General features: G+C 37.7%; 1 protein-coding gene across 1 annotated transcript; it reads left to right on the top strand.

The window, feature by feature from the left end:
- Positions 1–6710: 6710 nt before the first annotated feature.
- On the top strand, positions 6711–16517 carry LOC103267233 (caspase-1-like). The gene is made up of 8 exons (XM_008064834.2): positions 6711–6882; positions 10926–11041; positions 11645–11818; positions 12266–12500; positions 12892–13035; positions 15040–15149; positions 15667–15770; positions 16415–16517. The coding sequence occupies exons 1-7, from the start codon at positions 6726–6728 to the stop codon at positions 15763–15765; spliced, it is 1035 nt and encodes a 344-aa protein (XP_008063025.1). The 5' UTR covers positions 6711–6725; the 3' UTR covers positions 15766–15770; positions 16415–16517.
- The last annotated feature ends 306 nt before the right edge of the window (positions 16518–16823 follow it).

Genomic DNA, 16823 nt, shown 5'->3' on the forward strand with positions numbered 1-16823 from the left:
AAATAAATAAATAAATAAATAAATAAATAAATAAATACACAAACAAACAAACAAATGAAATGAAAAAGAGAGAAGGAATAGGTTAACTCTACTATTTTATGCAAATGCAGTCATGTTTATGATCAGGACTGCCCTTATCTATAAAGCTCTAACTCCCGAGCCTTGAAAGAAAATAAATATGAGCTGTCAGTTTCTGAGTTGTGCCACAATAAGACCTGGACAATGAGAGATCTTTTTCTCAACTGGTTGTGTGAATGCTTTTTCCCTAAGTCAGGAAGTACCTTGCCAGTAATGAACTACATTTTAAAGTTATTTAAAATATTGGTCAATGCCCATGGCTTCTCCTTTTTTTTTCCACCTTACTGTCTTAAGTTAGTAATATTGAATGCACAATGCGTATGAATAGATAGATCTAAGACCATTCACTTTTTTGTTTCTAAAAGATTAGACTACTTTATAATTCGGTGAACACACACCAGAATTGTTGGGAACAGGTCAATTCTGGAATATGCGGTGTACTTAATTTTAATCTCCGCTATTAGAATATCTAATTACTGTATCAACCCCAGAGAATCCCATGAGTTTAATACCAAAGACATTGAGGTGATCTATTTGTCTCCAAATACAACATCTCTAATTCAGCCTCTAGATGATGTCATAATTACACTAATCAGGTCTAAGGCACATTTCACATGATACTTTATGGAAAGGATTGTCAATGCCATGGAAGAGAACCCCGTTAGAGAGGACACCACGAAAGTCTGGAAGAATTGTACTATTGTTGTTATACTATTGTCGACCTGCTGGGCTCTGGCAATTCTGACAAACAAACAGAAAAATGTGATGTTGGATGTGGTATCATGCACCTATAATCTCAACTGCTTGAGAGGCTGGGGCAAGAGGACTGCTTGAGTCCAAGAGCTGGAGGCCAATCTGGGCAACATAGTGAGACCCTCTTTCTTAAAAATAAAATAATAAAAGTAAACAAAATTTAAAAAAATAAAAAAGCCATCAGATCTGAAATGCTCTTCTGGCATCAGCCACAATTCTCTTTTCCCTTCTCCTGGCCCCACACCCTGGCCTAGCTTCTGGTTCACATGGGACCACAATGCCTCAAAGAACATGTCCTATTAATTTCTGGATGTTGCAGTGCAATGGATCTCAAAGAGCTACTAGCTATTTCGGTTACTAGAATAGAGCATTCAGAAGTTCAGCAGTGACATTCAATAAAAGATATACACCACAAACACCTGGAATTATCTTTATATATTCATAACCCTAAATCTCACTCTTGGAGGCTCAGGATAAGATGATAAGATTCTGATTCAATAAACTGGGGTAAGCCTACATATCATTATTTTTTAAAATTTTGACTAGTAGAACCAATACTGATAAAGTACTTATTCTAAGGCCCTGGTCTTGTTAAGCACACAGTACAATCAAGCTATGTTAGAGGTATGCTGATATGACTCTTACTCAGGAAACTACACTGGCTTCCTACTGTCAGCCACGTCTGTTTAAACTTCTCACTGAGGCTGATGGCTATAAATCATTATTTTTTTAAACCCAGTCTATCTTTTGAAAACATCTTTACTTTTCTCTTATGACTTTGGCCTCTGCATTTTGTTCACGTTACTTTCATTGGTTCGTTGGTCTCACATGACTCTATATATTAAAAACAATGAACTTTAAAGTAAAGTAATCACATTAGACTTTATACTCACAGACTCTGCTATTAACAAAGAGCTAGTCCTTTGGAAGCTCAATTTACTGACTTTTAAAATTAAATTAATAATTTTCCAACATCGAGAGTGGGCCAAAGGATCTGACTCTGTACCTAGAACACAGAAATGTCTGAAAAATAAGTTACTTTCTCTCTTCTTCTATAATTAATCCAATTCAGAAACCATCTGCCTTGTGACTGCAGAATGTGTCCTGCCAGCCTGGAGCCAGCTTCTTGTCATGCTCCAGGCCATGTGTAACTGATCTGTCACAGTATTTTCCATCTATGCGCTCTTATTGTCCTTACAGTTATTATTATTATTATTATTGAGTTGGAGTCTCACTCCGTCACCCAGACTGGAGTGCAGTGGCCGTTCCTGGCCACCGCAGCCTCGACCTGCTGGACTCCGGCGATCCTTCCCCCTCAGCCTTCCAAGTAGCTGGAACTACAGGCGCGCGCTACCACACCCAACTAATTTTTTATTTATTGTAGAGATAAGGGCTCACCAAGTTGCCCAGGCGGGTCTCGAATCCACGGGCTCAGGCAATCCTCAGCCTCCCAAAGCGCTGGGATTACAGGTTGAGCCACTGAGCCCGGCCTATGCTTACACTTTGTCTCCCCCACATTATCTTCTGTTCCACAAAAGCAGGTGCAATGTCCTATCCTCTACTTGCACACTCCGGGTGTCCCAGTGTAGTGCCAAGTTGAAGAGCTGCATGTCACACAGAGCAAGTAGTGAGTGAGGAAGTTTCTCACCCAGTTCTGCAACTTGTGCTTGTCAAGTCTTTGAACAAAACTTCTTACCTGGGCTTCTTATTCCTAAAACAAAAATGAATGCTTATTTTACTTGTCTATCTTGCACAGATGTTGGTGACATGCCATGAAATAATAAGAACAATTTAGAAGCACTTTACGAAACAGGTATATTTTGACACGCTCTTGCTTCCAGACTTAGCTTGGGATTACTCTAAGTGGGAGGCACTATGGCTTGATCTTTACGTCTGTCCTTGCATCCTAGAAGTAACAGTTGTTATGAGCCCTTCATGTAGATGAGAACACGGAGGCTTAGAGGTGTTAAATAGCTTCTCCAAAATCTACGACTAATCGATAAAAGCTGATCCCAGGATGATTGGATCCCAAAGTCCACATGGACAAGCTGAACAGAAAGGAGAAAGGTTTTAGACAAAGAAAAGTAAAATAAAATAACATGCTATAGTCGACGAATGCTCTCACTAGGTTGCATTAAACAAAATGTCCAGATAGTCCAAAAGTATAAAGAAGAATATGAGTTGGAAGAACTGAAAGAGCAAGTAACGTTCTCAGGTTTGGAAATAGCTCAGCCAAAACCTAAGCACAGGAATCTCCTGCCTTCTGTATCGAAGTTTTAAAAATACGCACTCTGTTATTTAAAATGATATTGTTTCACACACTTAACACAGGTAATTCTGACATAAGAATTTCAATCATTAAGTTTCCTTCAAAATACGACTTATAGTTGAACTATTACATTCATTTATTTTAAAATAACTTTATCTGTGTGATGTTATTTTTCAGATTCAAATTTTGGTCAACAAACCGATCCTTACAAATTATGTCTACTTTGTCTACAAATCACTGTCCAACTAGGATGGTCGATAATTCTGTTTCAGTCACTATAAGAACTTCCTAGAGTTTTGATGACTTGTGAAGGCTTGCGTGTATCTTGAAATGAAGAAATAATGCCTTCTTCAATCTAGTCTATTATTAAAGTCATTTATATTTTTAGATTTAATATTTTTAAGTTATTGTAGTATAATTTGCATCAGACAAAATCTACCCATTTTAGGAATACAATTTATTTTAAGGATACATGTATATTCTGAATAATATCATCTTAATCAAGAGGCAGAAAATTTTCATCACTCCAGAAAATTCATTCATGCCCCTTACACTGAAATTATTTTTACAACTTTTTCAGACAAAAAAGGATCTGATTTCTAATACAACACATTGTTTTTTCTACTCTAGAACTTATATAATTTGGATCAAAGGGTATATATATGGAATCTTTCACTCATAATAAAAGCATAATGTTTTAATTTATGTTGTTGCATATATTAGTAATTATTCCATTTTATGTAATTCTTCCCTTTTATGACAGGAGAATATTTCAGTGTGTATATAGGTGTGTACACACACACATATACCTATACACACACACACACACATGCACACATATGCACCCATATATATACACACACACATGCACACACCAATATATACTTAGCCCACTTTGCTTACTTCTGCAACCATACTGGACAACTGGATTCTTTCCAGTTTTGGCATTTTCATTTTTTGCTATCTAGTGTTTTTCTGTTTAGAGTCCCAGGACACAGGAGTCAATGTGATTGTTACTACATTCCCAGACATATGACCTGGGCTATCATTTCTGTGTATTGCATGTCACATCACCATGCTCCAGCCCAGTGGTGTGTAACCCTGGCTGGAGGTGAAACACTCCTGTGAGATTCTTAAGGAATTTGGAAAACTAAGTCGATTGATAAATAAATGAAAGAAAAGCAATGCAAGGTAATATCTGCTATCTTCCATGCCAAAATTCTCCCGCTGGCAAGGAGCGCACAAGATTGTGCTGCAAATAAATTGGGTAAATAGCGAAGTAAAGATAAAAACACCATGAGAATCCCCCGAGATTAAAATCTGCGTCATTGTCATACATACTACATAGTCAATTTTATTCTGAGTAAAATACATTAAACACTCTGGCTAGAGCATGAAAAGTAAAACTGGTTGGTTTGTTTTGGATTGCATGGAGTTTTTAATAACAAGAGTCATTAATTTAAATATGTTACATATCTGCACACACATGCCTGAGCACATGCATGGACAGACATACAGTTGGAATGTTTTTGTAACTCTGGATCCTCTTTTTCCTCATATGAGAAGGCGTTATTCCCAAGAGTATTTCTGGTAAATAAATTGATGAGTATCAGTACTATCTGCATGTTCATTGCTCCATCTCCCACCAAATATGTCCATAAATTAAATGGGCCACACGGAAACACGGATTTTTTTTCTTTTTTTCTTTTTCTTTCTGTAGGGAGTGGTGATAATTCATCGAACACTTGCTGACAAAAGACAGTGACCTCTTTGGGCCTTCCCTGACTCCTCAGTCTATCGATATTTTGTCACCCACTTTTAAATAGTTTCTTCTTCTTCTTCTTAGCACCTACCATATTCTAGCTTTCTGAATATCCCATTAACATAATAGGTTTCATGTTTGTCTTCCCCTCTTGAAGGGGAGGCCATGCGGAAGGGACCATGGTCTGTCTTGACTGAATCCTGACACCTAGAACATGTCTGGCATGGTGTAGGTTGTCTATTCATATTTGCTAAATGAATGACTAAAAGCAATGCCTGAGAATGCACACAAAAGATAAATTTAACTAGGTAATCACAAACAATTAACCATAATGATTTCAGTAGAGTAAAATGTTTGTGCTAGCATACTAATATCACCTATCTGCTTACTGTGTGTCCAGCAATACTCTACGCATCTTTCACATTTTCACTCACTTAATGCTCAATACCATGTAAGTAGAATTATTTTACAAGCTGAGGAACCAATGCATAGGAAAGTTCCACATCTTGTCCAAGAAGGAAAGGTTCAAATGCTGGATGTCACATTCTCTGAGTCCAGAGCCTGAGCTTGTAGTCTCTATGATGCAACGTTCCTCAAAAGAGCCATCTGAAAAGAAAGGGGATTAGATAAGGAAATATTTGATTTTGGTGAAAAATGTTTTCATTTCTTAAAGCCAATCTGCTTCCCAGGAACATACAGTTCCTGGAACTCTCCATATAGCTGGGGAAACAGTGATTCAGCTTCTCCAAAGAAAGTGTTACTTTTCTGGCTTGTACTTGCAAATGACTAGGAGACTCTTCATCGTGTGAGTTTTATTGCCTACATACTTTCTCATTCCTGTCTTATTCTCCAAGTCTCATTCTCCTCCTTCCCTGTCCTGTTCTAATTGCCAGTGGGAAAAAAAAAATTCCCAAAAATGCACTCCCTGATGAAGTCTACACTCAGCAATCTGATTATGCTTTTGAAAAAAAAATAGACATGCATATGTATGCGCAGTGGTTATTTCTCAATATGTGTCCACGCCCTCCTGAAAAGGAAGGTGGAACATGCTTTTCAGTTTCACTCCACAGAACAAGGGCAGAAGAAGAGAAAGCCATGGCTGGTGAGTTGTGCTTTTTTTTTTAAACTGTTGAAAGAACGGGTCCCAGGGTAGACATGTTTTTGAAAGGGACTGTATCTTCTGGAAGTCATAATTAGGTTCTGTGAAAGTTCGGGTGAACTGAATCGAAGGAGAGAAAGGAGAAAGAGAAGGGGAAGGCCCCAGAAGATTCTTTCTGTCTTTGGAAAGACAAAGCCATGAAGAAACTGGCTTTACTGGTATCCTGCTGTCATTTTGCAATTTTAACTGAACTCTTACATGACAATAGTCTGAGAGCAGGTGCACACTAGCACAGGATGTGCACCAAAAGCTGTTTTCCTTCAAGGGAATGGGTTGTCTTTGTTTTGTTGTTTTATTATTCAGAGTTGAATAAACATGGGACATAAAAGGATGATCTCAGCTTTTCAGCTACTTACGTGGAGACAGCAAATCTCAGTCTTCAGGCTGCTCCTTGTGTGTATTTGGCAGATACTGAGAAAAAAAAGAAAAAAGAAAAAGAAAAACAGTGCTAGAATAAAAGAAAGAATTGCTTTCTCCAACTGTGTGGAGAGGGATATTTAACTGATTAACTCTAGAGGAGGCCTTTTCCTGTTGGTGACATGGGAGGCAAATGAGGCTGTTTTTATGGCTTGAGAAATTCTTGTGCCCCAACAGACAAGGTTCTGAAGGAGAAGAGGAGGAAGTTTATCCATTCGGTGAATGCAGCTACTATCAATGGCTTGCTGGATGAATTGCTAGAGAAAAGAGTGTTGAACCAAGAAGAGATGGAGAGAATAAGAGATGAAAATCCTGTAGTTACGGATAAGGCCCGAAATCTGCTTGACTGGGTCATTCGGAAAGGACCCAGGGCATGTCAAGTCTTCATAGACCATATTTGTGAAGATGACTGCCACCTCACAGAGTTGCTGGGGCTCTCCTCAGGTAAGGGTCAGTGACTCAGACTAGAGTTCCCATATGTCCTTTGTCTTTGTGCTCAGCATGTGAATTCTTTATTCAACATGCCAAGTTTGCTGAAAACTTCCTTATTTCTGGCTTCAGAAACCCTGTTGCATGTCTCCTCTTCTTTCCTGTTTTTTTGAGCCTTAGAGGCCTCCTTTTGATGAAAACTCAGTTCTTGTTCTGAGTCTGTGGTAGCTCATTTGAGGAAGTTCATGAGCGTCCTCTGAAAAGCTTTATACTATGATTTCCAGTTCTCCTGGCAAGGCCATTTATTTATTTATTTACTGACTGGCTGACTGCCTGATTGACCGACTTATTTTTAAGTCCAGGCAGTCCCTAGGCATTTGTGTATGTGTCTGAGATGAAAGTTTAAGGTCTGTAAAGAAGTACTTTTGATCAATTCCCTTCAACATTTTGCTCTCCAGGAAGACTAAAATATAGTGAGGGTGAAACACTCAGAGAATAAGATGATTTGAGGAAAGTAAAGATTCCAAGTGGAATCTTTCTGACAGGTGTCCCCTTGCATTTTCTGTTGAGCAAGATGGCCATGATCCTACTATCTGGCTGGGGAACGTCCTGTGAGAACTGCTAGCTCCACCTCCAGTCCTCCTGAGGGCCCCAGACATGACCCGGGCATCTGTGGAGGCCCGTGGTTTGGCCTTGCAGATCTTCCACAGAGTGAAGGTGGAAGCTCTGGTGTCCTCTTCGCCTCTGACCTCTGTTACATGTCCCAAAGACACTTCAAAGGGAGCCATTCTATGGAAGCAAGGTGATTTTTTTCTAAAAATTAGGGGAAGTTTATGTCTGCCTGGGTTGACGCTGCAGATATTTTTTCTGCTCATCTATGAATAACGCATCTTATTTTGCTTTCAATATTTTTCTTTTTCACTTCACACCCCCCCCCCCCCCCCCACTCTCTAACCTAAAGAACATCTTGAGCATGATTTCAGTAAAGTTCTTCGGAGATGATGACTGTTTCCATGTTCTTCCTCTTTTTGTCAGGTTCATCACGTGGAAATGACCCAGGCACATACGACTCTCAAACTGTGTTCCCTTCGTTTCCAGGTAAAGGTGTTTTTAAAGGAAGAGCGTCTCAATCCCTTCTTCCTTGACATTAATTTCAGAGGGTGAACCCCGGGTGACAGGGCTATGGGTAATGCTTTTTTCTCTTCTTAATCTAGTCTACTATGGCAAAAACTGTCATACAGCTTCACTAACCACGTTTCTACACACACATTTTGAATCCATGTCTCAAATCCTGATTACCCACTTAATTGTCAGACTTCACTATTCAAGTGCCTGTTGATATCATTCACTCACATTTCCCACAGGCACCTTTATCTAAAAGTTCCCTGAGTTGAGTGTGTCATTCTTTCCCACTCTGCTCTCTCTGTTTCACCCACCATTGATTAATGGCACCACCATCATCACTTGTGTAAATCAGAAACCGAAACTCATCTCTGTATCTTTTTTCTCACTCTGCTCCAACATTCAAGTCATGGCCAAATTTTATAGATTCCTCTCTCCAATTAAGATTTCTCTCTTTCTATTTACACTTCTATGCTCCATTTCAGGGCACCTACTTCTAAACCTAAATCCTTCAGCCATAATACTCACTACATTTTGGGATAATTAAAAAATAATAATTCTTTCCCCTCATTCAACTTTAAGCTGTATGATTAAATTTTTTATCACGTCTGATTTATTCATACATCTGGTCTCATCTAACAGTGATTGGCTCATATTGTACATGCAATAAATATTTGTTAAAAGAACATTTCACAAAAGAATTTCATCAGAATTTCTATTACTTACTAGGCCATTAGAAAAATATTTATCATATACCAACTATGTTTTGTACCCAGTTCTACGGACTGGTTAGAGAATAATGAATGGCACAGAAGATGCTCCTGCCTTTATTGAGCTTGCATGAATATGTGAATCTTGAATGAATAGGTGCTTATAAATCTCTATCATCAAATCAAAGCAATTCAAAAATAAAGGAGTCCAAATAACACTAGGGACACCTTTACCAGTTAAGATAACGTGGGTTGCTGTAACTATGTCAAACATTTACAAAAGCTCATATATGATAGAAACTTATGCCACATTCATGAAAATTCAAAAATGTCCATCCTTGATTAGTAGTTAGTTCATCTCCAAGAACTAACTCAGATAACACCATCTCTTCTCTCCTTTGGCTCTAATATCTGTATCATAAAACAAAAAAACTTGATGATAGCCATCCAGTTGATGGTATTGAATAGAATATGGAGCATCATCTGTAGGATATTTTTCTAAGTTCAGCCTACTTGTGCCACCTCGTCCTTGTGTTTACATCCATTAGCAAGAACCAACACATTGTCTTGCCTAACTGCTGGAATATTTGGCTACATAGACTAGCTGAGTGCCCAGGAAGAAGAGACAAGTGTCTTGTTGGGTCTCAGTGTAGACACTGAGAGTATCTAACCATGTCTGCCACAAATATTTAAGCAAAAACATTTTTTGTCACATAATTCTAGAGGTAGTATAGTTAATAACTACATCCCAGATAGCAAGGGAGATTTTAAAAATATCGGTGCTCTACCCTGAAAATTGTGTCAGATTTGATGAATCCTGACAAAGTCAACATGAACTAAATTTTCTGTTAACAGATTTTATATTTATGATTTCATCCTCTCGCTTGTCATATAGTCAGTGTTTCATTTGTCTTGGAGCAATATTTCACCAACAGTTCTAGAGCAATTTTATCAAAAAGATGCTCTTTTATCTTAAAATAAGATACCTTATATCTGAACAAAATTTGGAAACCAGGAAACAATTTTTAAAATCAAATTTAGATATTACTCTACTGAATCTACTAAGGTTGCTTATCCCATGAATGTTTCCGTAAATATTTCATTAGATAGAACATTCACTATGTAACAAATGCTCTTTCTTACTCAGAAAATTAGCTCAAAATTAATCCAAATACTTCTTTTTGGTTTTTTTTTATTGTTTTCAAGATTCTTTTATGAAGAAACTGAACATTTCTTCCACCTAATGATTCTTTCTAGTCTTCTCCAATGTACTCATTCTAGTTACTTCTATCTTCTCCACAGTCAGCACACTTCATGATGCCTTGGATTACTTGATTGCACAACAGTTTCCAAAATTCTTTTTCAAAATTGAATACAATTTTCATCTCAATAGTTTAACTTCCAAAATATACTACATATATCTAGAAAACTTGTTTTTATTTTGAAACACACAAAATTTCATTAGATTTTTTAAAACAAGTACATCACATTGTCAGATGGTATTGAACTTGGGATTAAATAAAAGCCTCAAGGTTTTTCTCACATAAAATGTTGTGAAAATTCTCCCTCACATGTTTGTGTAATCAAAGTTTGGTGCAATGAATCCATCTAGTGTGCACTTTGACTTTACCATTTATCATTGCATTTCATATAAATTCTAGTTCATATATCCAATATTCTTCTTCCTCTTCCTCATATGTACACATAGTAGAAAGAGATCCTGACAGACAAAACAAAGGGCCATTAAAAAAAATGTTTACTGGCATGTCTGTTAAATAAATAGATGAACATAAATGTTTAGAAAAGACATTTAAATAGAATTAATTCATCCCTATTCTTATTAAATTTTGTCTCCATGGTTTGCATTTTTTTAAATTAACATATATCTTAATTATGTTATTGAATATGTTGCTTGATTTTCCAGTGTTTTATCATGAATGGCATTGAAAAGCTCCCTTTCTATGTTTTCATCTAAAATATCTGTAAAATACTGATGATAAGATATGTAGTTAGATCCCTGAATGGTGACACTGGAAACCTCCTCTGGCTTGGAATGTATTCCATCAAGTGAATTCACTTCATGGACTTTCTTAATGACTCGATTAGCATTGCTCTCCCAAGAATGCATTTCCTCCTCTGTGGTTTCATATGCAGATAGTGCTGTGATAAGCATGAAGTGGGTTAAAGAGGGATGTCATTGCTCACAATGTTTCTTTTCTCTTTCAGCTCCTCTGGCAGTGGGGGACAACGCAGCTATGCCCACATCCTCTTGCCCAGAAGGAAATCTCAAGCTTTGCTCCCAAGAAACAGCAAGCAGAATATGGAAAGAAAAGTCAGGAGAGGTGCCACCCTCATAACACAAAGATGGAGTGGGGCTATTCTGAAGTGCAGTGACTTTTTCTTAGAGTCAATTTCCTTGAGAGGTTCTGAAGAATCATTCTGCTGCTTTTCTCACATATGGGATTCCTGTACCCTAGTATCCCAGCTTTATAAAGAGAGTTCTACACATGGTCCAATTTTATGAGTAAATAATAACAATGATGTCAGTAATTGAATGCTTATTATGAATCAGAAGCTGTTCTAAGAATTTTGCAGATAGTAATATAACTAAACCGAAAAATAACCCATTATAGATATCAAGAAACTGAGGCATGAGGTTGTATTATATTTTTCAAATCCAACCATCTGATTAGAAGAATCAGTTTTAAAACTTAGTCATTCTTGCCTCAAGCTTTGCATCTTTCAGAATCCTACCTATCAAGGATACTTAAGTTAGTAGCTCAGCTGCCATCTGGACATTTGCAGACTCCAATCTTACTTCAGTTTTTAATGTATGGTATCTGAAGTTTAGTTCCTTGAAAAGACTAAGGAAGTTGTCATAAAACCACAAAATGAATATTTATTTGAAGAGAACAAAACTGCTCAACCATCCGAATTTCCTACAGATTTATCCAATCATGGAAAAGTCAACACGCACACGTCTTGCTCTCATTATCTGCAACACAGAGTTTGACGATCTTCCCAGAAGGACAGGAGCTGAAGTTGATCTTAGAGATATGAAGATGCTACTAGAAGGTCTGGGGTACTCTGTGGATGTGAAAGAAAATCTCACTGCTTCAGTAAGTTATATCATACTGTAGAGACAATGATCATCCCCTTCGTATTCCTAAATAATGTTAGAAAGCTTGGTTGTAGCACCAAGAAATGCAATCAATGTAATCTCTTGACAGTGTAAAATCTAAATTTGCCATGCCAGGTTGCATGTGTGATGTTACACATTCCCTTCTAATATAGAAGTCTTTCAGCAGGAGGTTGGTGTAACTCTCACTTTGGAAGTGTTCTATTAAGTTACCCATGTCACCTTATCTCTACAAGAAACACTTGGATGACTTCCTAGAATACTTTTCTTCACCTTTCTCTAAATGAAACATTACATTTTCTTTTCCACTCCATTGATGATCATGAAATTCTTGAGGAGATTCCTTACTTTTTTCTTAAAACTGGTTTCTCAAGGTGCCATGATAGTGAATTATAGAGTCCAAAATCAGTGGTGTGGTCTCTTTCAGGACATGACTACAACGCTGAAGGAATTTGCTGCCCGGCCAGAGCACCGAACCTCTGACAGCACTTTCCTGGTATTTATGTCTCATGGTATTCGAGAAGGCATCTGTGGGAAGAAATACTCTGAGGAGATCCCAGATGTATTAAATGTCAACAACATCTTCCAAATATTGAACACCTGGAACTGTCCAAGCTTGAAGGACAAACCCAAGGTGATCATCATCCAGGCTTGCCGCGGTGGTGAGTGCTGACATCTCTTAGAACAATAGACATTCATATATTGGCTTCACCATCTGTGTGCATCCAGTATTGTTCCGCCTTTATGTCTGCTTCTTAAGATCAAAGGACACCTGCTGTCACGAGTCAAGATCTTGTCTGTTTGCTGGTTGGTAGATAGTCGTTCCATTTTCAAGCTTGAAACTTTTATATTCAAATGCTATTAGAATTTATAAGAAGGTTAAAAAAATAAAAATTGTTGAAAAGACAGTTCCAGAGATGTACGTGCATGTGAATTAAAAATAGAAACAAATATATGAGTCAGTACGATTGAACAGACATTAGAAGAGAAAGTAGTATTGTTGTTGGTTTTTGGCAGTTGGTAGTAATAAGGAATCAATTCTTGTTTTTCCAGAGAACCATGGTGTGGTGTGGTTGAAAGACTCAGTAGAAGCCTCTGGAGACATATCTTTCCCAACACCAGATGAGTTTGAGGATGATGCCGTTAAGAAAGCCCATGTAGAGAAGGATTTCATTGCCTTCTGCTCTTCGACACCAGGTAAAGAGTCTCCATGCAGGACACTGTTGTTAGGATTATCAGTACAGAGACTCACACCCACTCGTTAGAGTATAGATATCTATGTTAAACTTTAATAATTTTGAAGACCAATGCCAGCCTTCCTGTCATTTGCACACTGACATTTCTTTATCCTCAGACACCAAATTACACATATTTTCACTGTATTAATAACTAATACCTTCCCCTACCTTGAGGAGGTGAAACAATATCTCTCTCTCTCTCCCCCACCCTCTCCATTCACGACTGTTTTGTTAAGCACTGGCCAGATCATGTGTTCTTTGAGCTATGGCCACCATGTTTCTTAGCTTTGGCCCCACTCCCTACCTTGGGGAGGTGAATCCCCCCCCATATACTTTCTAAATAAACTATATTTTTCAATCTAAAAAGAATAATAATTAGTGTACTCCTCTATAGTGCAAAATGTTTTCCTGGAACTGTGTGGAATAACAGAGAATTAAATGGAAGACTATCTATACTGAAGCAAATTAGAATCTCACTTCTCATAGAAAAGAGTCACAATCATTCATCAATTCAGTTTGCCCAAACATAAGGTATTTATAGAAGAATAATGAGGACAGAGGACTCTGGCAAGCAAGGTCTATTGGGACCCTACATTAAACCGACTGTTAACTAGAAGTATAATATGTTGAAAACAGAATATATCTGAAAGATTCCATATATAAGCTTTGGAGGAAGATTCTTGCTATTATATTGACTCAGTCTTTTATTACTTTGTAAATTAATTTTCTGTGTTAAGTCTCTGAGTTTCTTAGAATTTCTCACTAATATATGTGAATAAAAATATCATTGTTCTAAGGATTAAATGAGATCATGTATGTGAAATAGTCAGCATGACACATTGTAAAGCACACATTAAAAGCCTGCTATTAAAACCCCTTTACTTCGCAAAGTATTTTCAAAGACACCTGTTTCTAGCTTCTCTATCTCCTCACTTCTACTGAAACAGTCTTTTATTTACTCGATAGAAATTTTATTTTTTATGAATATATATTTTATGCCCATTATAAAGAATTAAATGGTTTAGCTAAAGAATATATCCATGATTATATACAGAGCTTTTGCTATTGCTTGTCTCTTACACAATCCTTTGTATATTTCTATGACTTCATTCTTTTTATGTGTCTATTATATAATCAATGAATATTAACATTTAGTATGCCCCTTCTACATAAGAACATCTTCACCTACAATAATATGTGAATGTGGCCTCACCAACATTTAAAGATCTGTATTTTTATTATGTTGGTTGATACCATTTTTTGTTTTTGAGTTGGTGTCTCACTCTGTCGCCCAGACTGGAGTGCAGTGACCGCTCCCAGCCCCTGCAGCCTCGACCTGCTAGGCTCCGGTGATCCTTCCGCCTCAGCCTTCCAAGTAGCTGGAACTACAGGCGCGCGCTACCACACCCGGCTGAATTTTTGATTTATTGAAGAGATGAGGTCTCGCCAAGTTGCCCAGGCTGGTCTTGAACCCGCGGGCTCAGGCAATCCACTCACCTCAGCCTCCCAGATACCATTTTATAGTAGGTAAAATTATCTCTGTGTAAATATTTTATGGTCAATGTTATTTAATTTGAATTAAGATTATGTATATGGTAGATAAATTGAAACTTGAGGCCATTATATTTCAGAGCATATCATTAATTTAACTCACAGTCAGTAACATCTTTGGGATGCACACTTAGACATTTCTTCCCAAAGGCCCAATCACTCCTCTCTGGCCTATTCTGTCTTTCCCTTAGTCTCTACTACATTTATGGTTTATTGAATTCAGGAACTATGCCACCCTAATATCTGCACCATATGTGAGTATTATTCTAGGCAAGTATTGGGGAAAATATCCACACTGAATTTTGTGCATCCATTGAGTGGCATACTTTAACTGAAGTAGAAATTCTCGGGTTTTTTTCTCTGTGTCCAGGCAAAAGCCTGTCTTGAGATTTGAAATGTGTTTTATTCACAGATAATGTTTCTTGGAGACATCCTACACGGGGCTCTCTTTTTATAATGAGACTCATCAAGCACTTGCAAGATTATGCCTGCTCCTGTGACTTGGAGGAAATTTTCCGAAAGGTCGAGTTGTAGATGCTACTTCTTTGCTTCCTGCATGTTTGGCTATTCCAGTAGGAAACTTAGAAAACAGCTCAGGACGTGTGTATCTTCCTTCCAACACAGTACTCTTTCCAAAGACGTTTTAAGGGTTTTTGGAGAGGCAACAAACCTGGAAGCCAGATCCAGTCATTTATGATCCACCACACCTAAAAAATAAACCATTTTCACACCTGCCCTGAAGAGACAAATGAGTGGACTGTATTTTACCTGTGTTCCTCATTGCTGTTGGATCCAGCTGCAGAATTGAAGAGTTGTGAGAGGGCAGTCCTCTCGTGTCTCCTCCCACCGTGGGAGCTTTTCTGTCCTCTCAATCAATCTTGCTATCTAAAAAACAAAAATAAAGAGTTGTGAGGAAAGTCATTCAATGCTTAGACATACCTATCACTTATTTTGCATTTGTTGCAGTTTTTCTGGCTTAAGTCAAGATTCTCCAGATTCTTCAAGAATAAAGCTCTACAGACTTTCATTTCTCCTTTAGGTCCGGTTTTCATTTGAGCTGCCAGATGGTAGGGTGCAGATGCCTACCACGGAAAGAGTAACATTGACGAAATGTTTCTACCTCTTCCCAGGATATTAAAACAAGTAAGTCATATAAATGTCTGTTGGAAAATTTGTGGGTGTGGTCAATGGTGGGAGGAGACTGGGAGAAGAGTACTGAATTCCAACATGGTCAGGTTCTCTAGGTCTTCAGGTAGAACGTCCCTAATCTGAAAATTCAACATCTGAAATTCTCCAAAATCCAAGACATTTTGTCAGCTGACGTCATGTTCAAAGGGAATGCTTATGGAAGCATTTCAGATTTGCCTCTTTGTTAGGTTTGCTCAACCAGTAAGTATAATGCAGACATTTCAAAATATGTAACACTGAGATCTAAAACACTTCTGATCCCAAGCATTTGGGATAAGGGATACTTGACCTGTAGTAGAATGAACATAGGCCACTGAAGGGATGCCTTTCTTTTGACTAGTGCAGAGTACCTTGTTCCTCACTCAGTGCTCTGCAATTATATTGGCCTTTCTGAGGGAAAGGTGGTGTTGATCAAGAGGACATAAGATTTAAAAACTCAATTTTATGTGTTTTTCCCCTTCATCAGGTAGTATTTAGACACGGCATGGGCTCTTTCTCTTTCTGACGTGAATGTTCTTGTTGGTGATGTGACATCATAATTCTCATATCTTTTAGCAGAACACTTAAAATTTTTTTTTTATTTCTTTTGTTTCCCATAGGAAAACATGACTTCTGTCATCCTATACCTGTTTTCGGAATCATGTCAGCTGAAAAACAAACATTTAAATAAACATTCTAATAAAAGTAAAATAGAAGTGAAAAGATACTTGTGATTTTGTTGCCCCACTTGGAAAACAGGAGGTGGAGCTTGGAGCAAGTGATGGGCTTAGAGTCATTAGACTTGATTGATAAGATCTAAACTGCCTAACAGTACCTATTTTTTCCCCTCAAGGAACCACTTGCAGAGTTTCTGTTTAAGAGATACAGATACACACTATAGCAGGTACCTGTCTTCAGAGAACCCAGAGTTCAACAGTAGAAAAGCATAGAAGAAAGACAATTGTGATAGATAAGGCCCAGTGTGTTAAGTGACATTTCCCAATCCCAAGGCTTTTCTACTAGCAATGC

Source organism: Carlito syrichta, unplaced genomic scaffold (assembly GCF_000164805.1).
Source record: "Carlito syrichta isolate Samal-C Ts95f unplaced genomic scaffold, Tarsius_syrichta-2.0.1 Scaffold308079, whole genome shotgun sequence".
Lineage (NCBI taxonomy): Eukaryota > Metazoa > Chordata > Mammalia > Primates > Tarsiidae > Carlito > Carlito syrichta.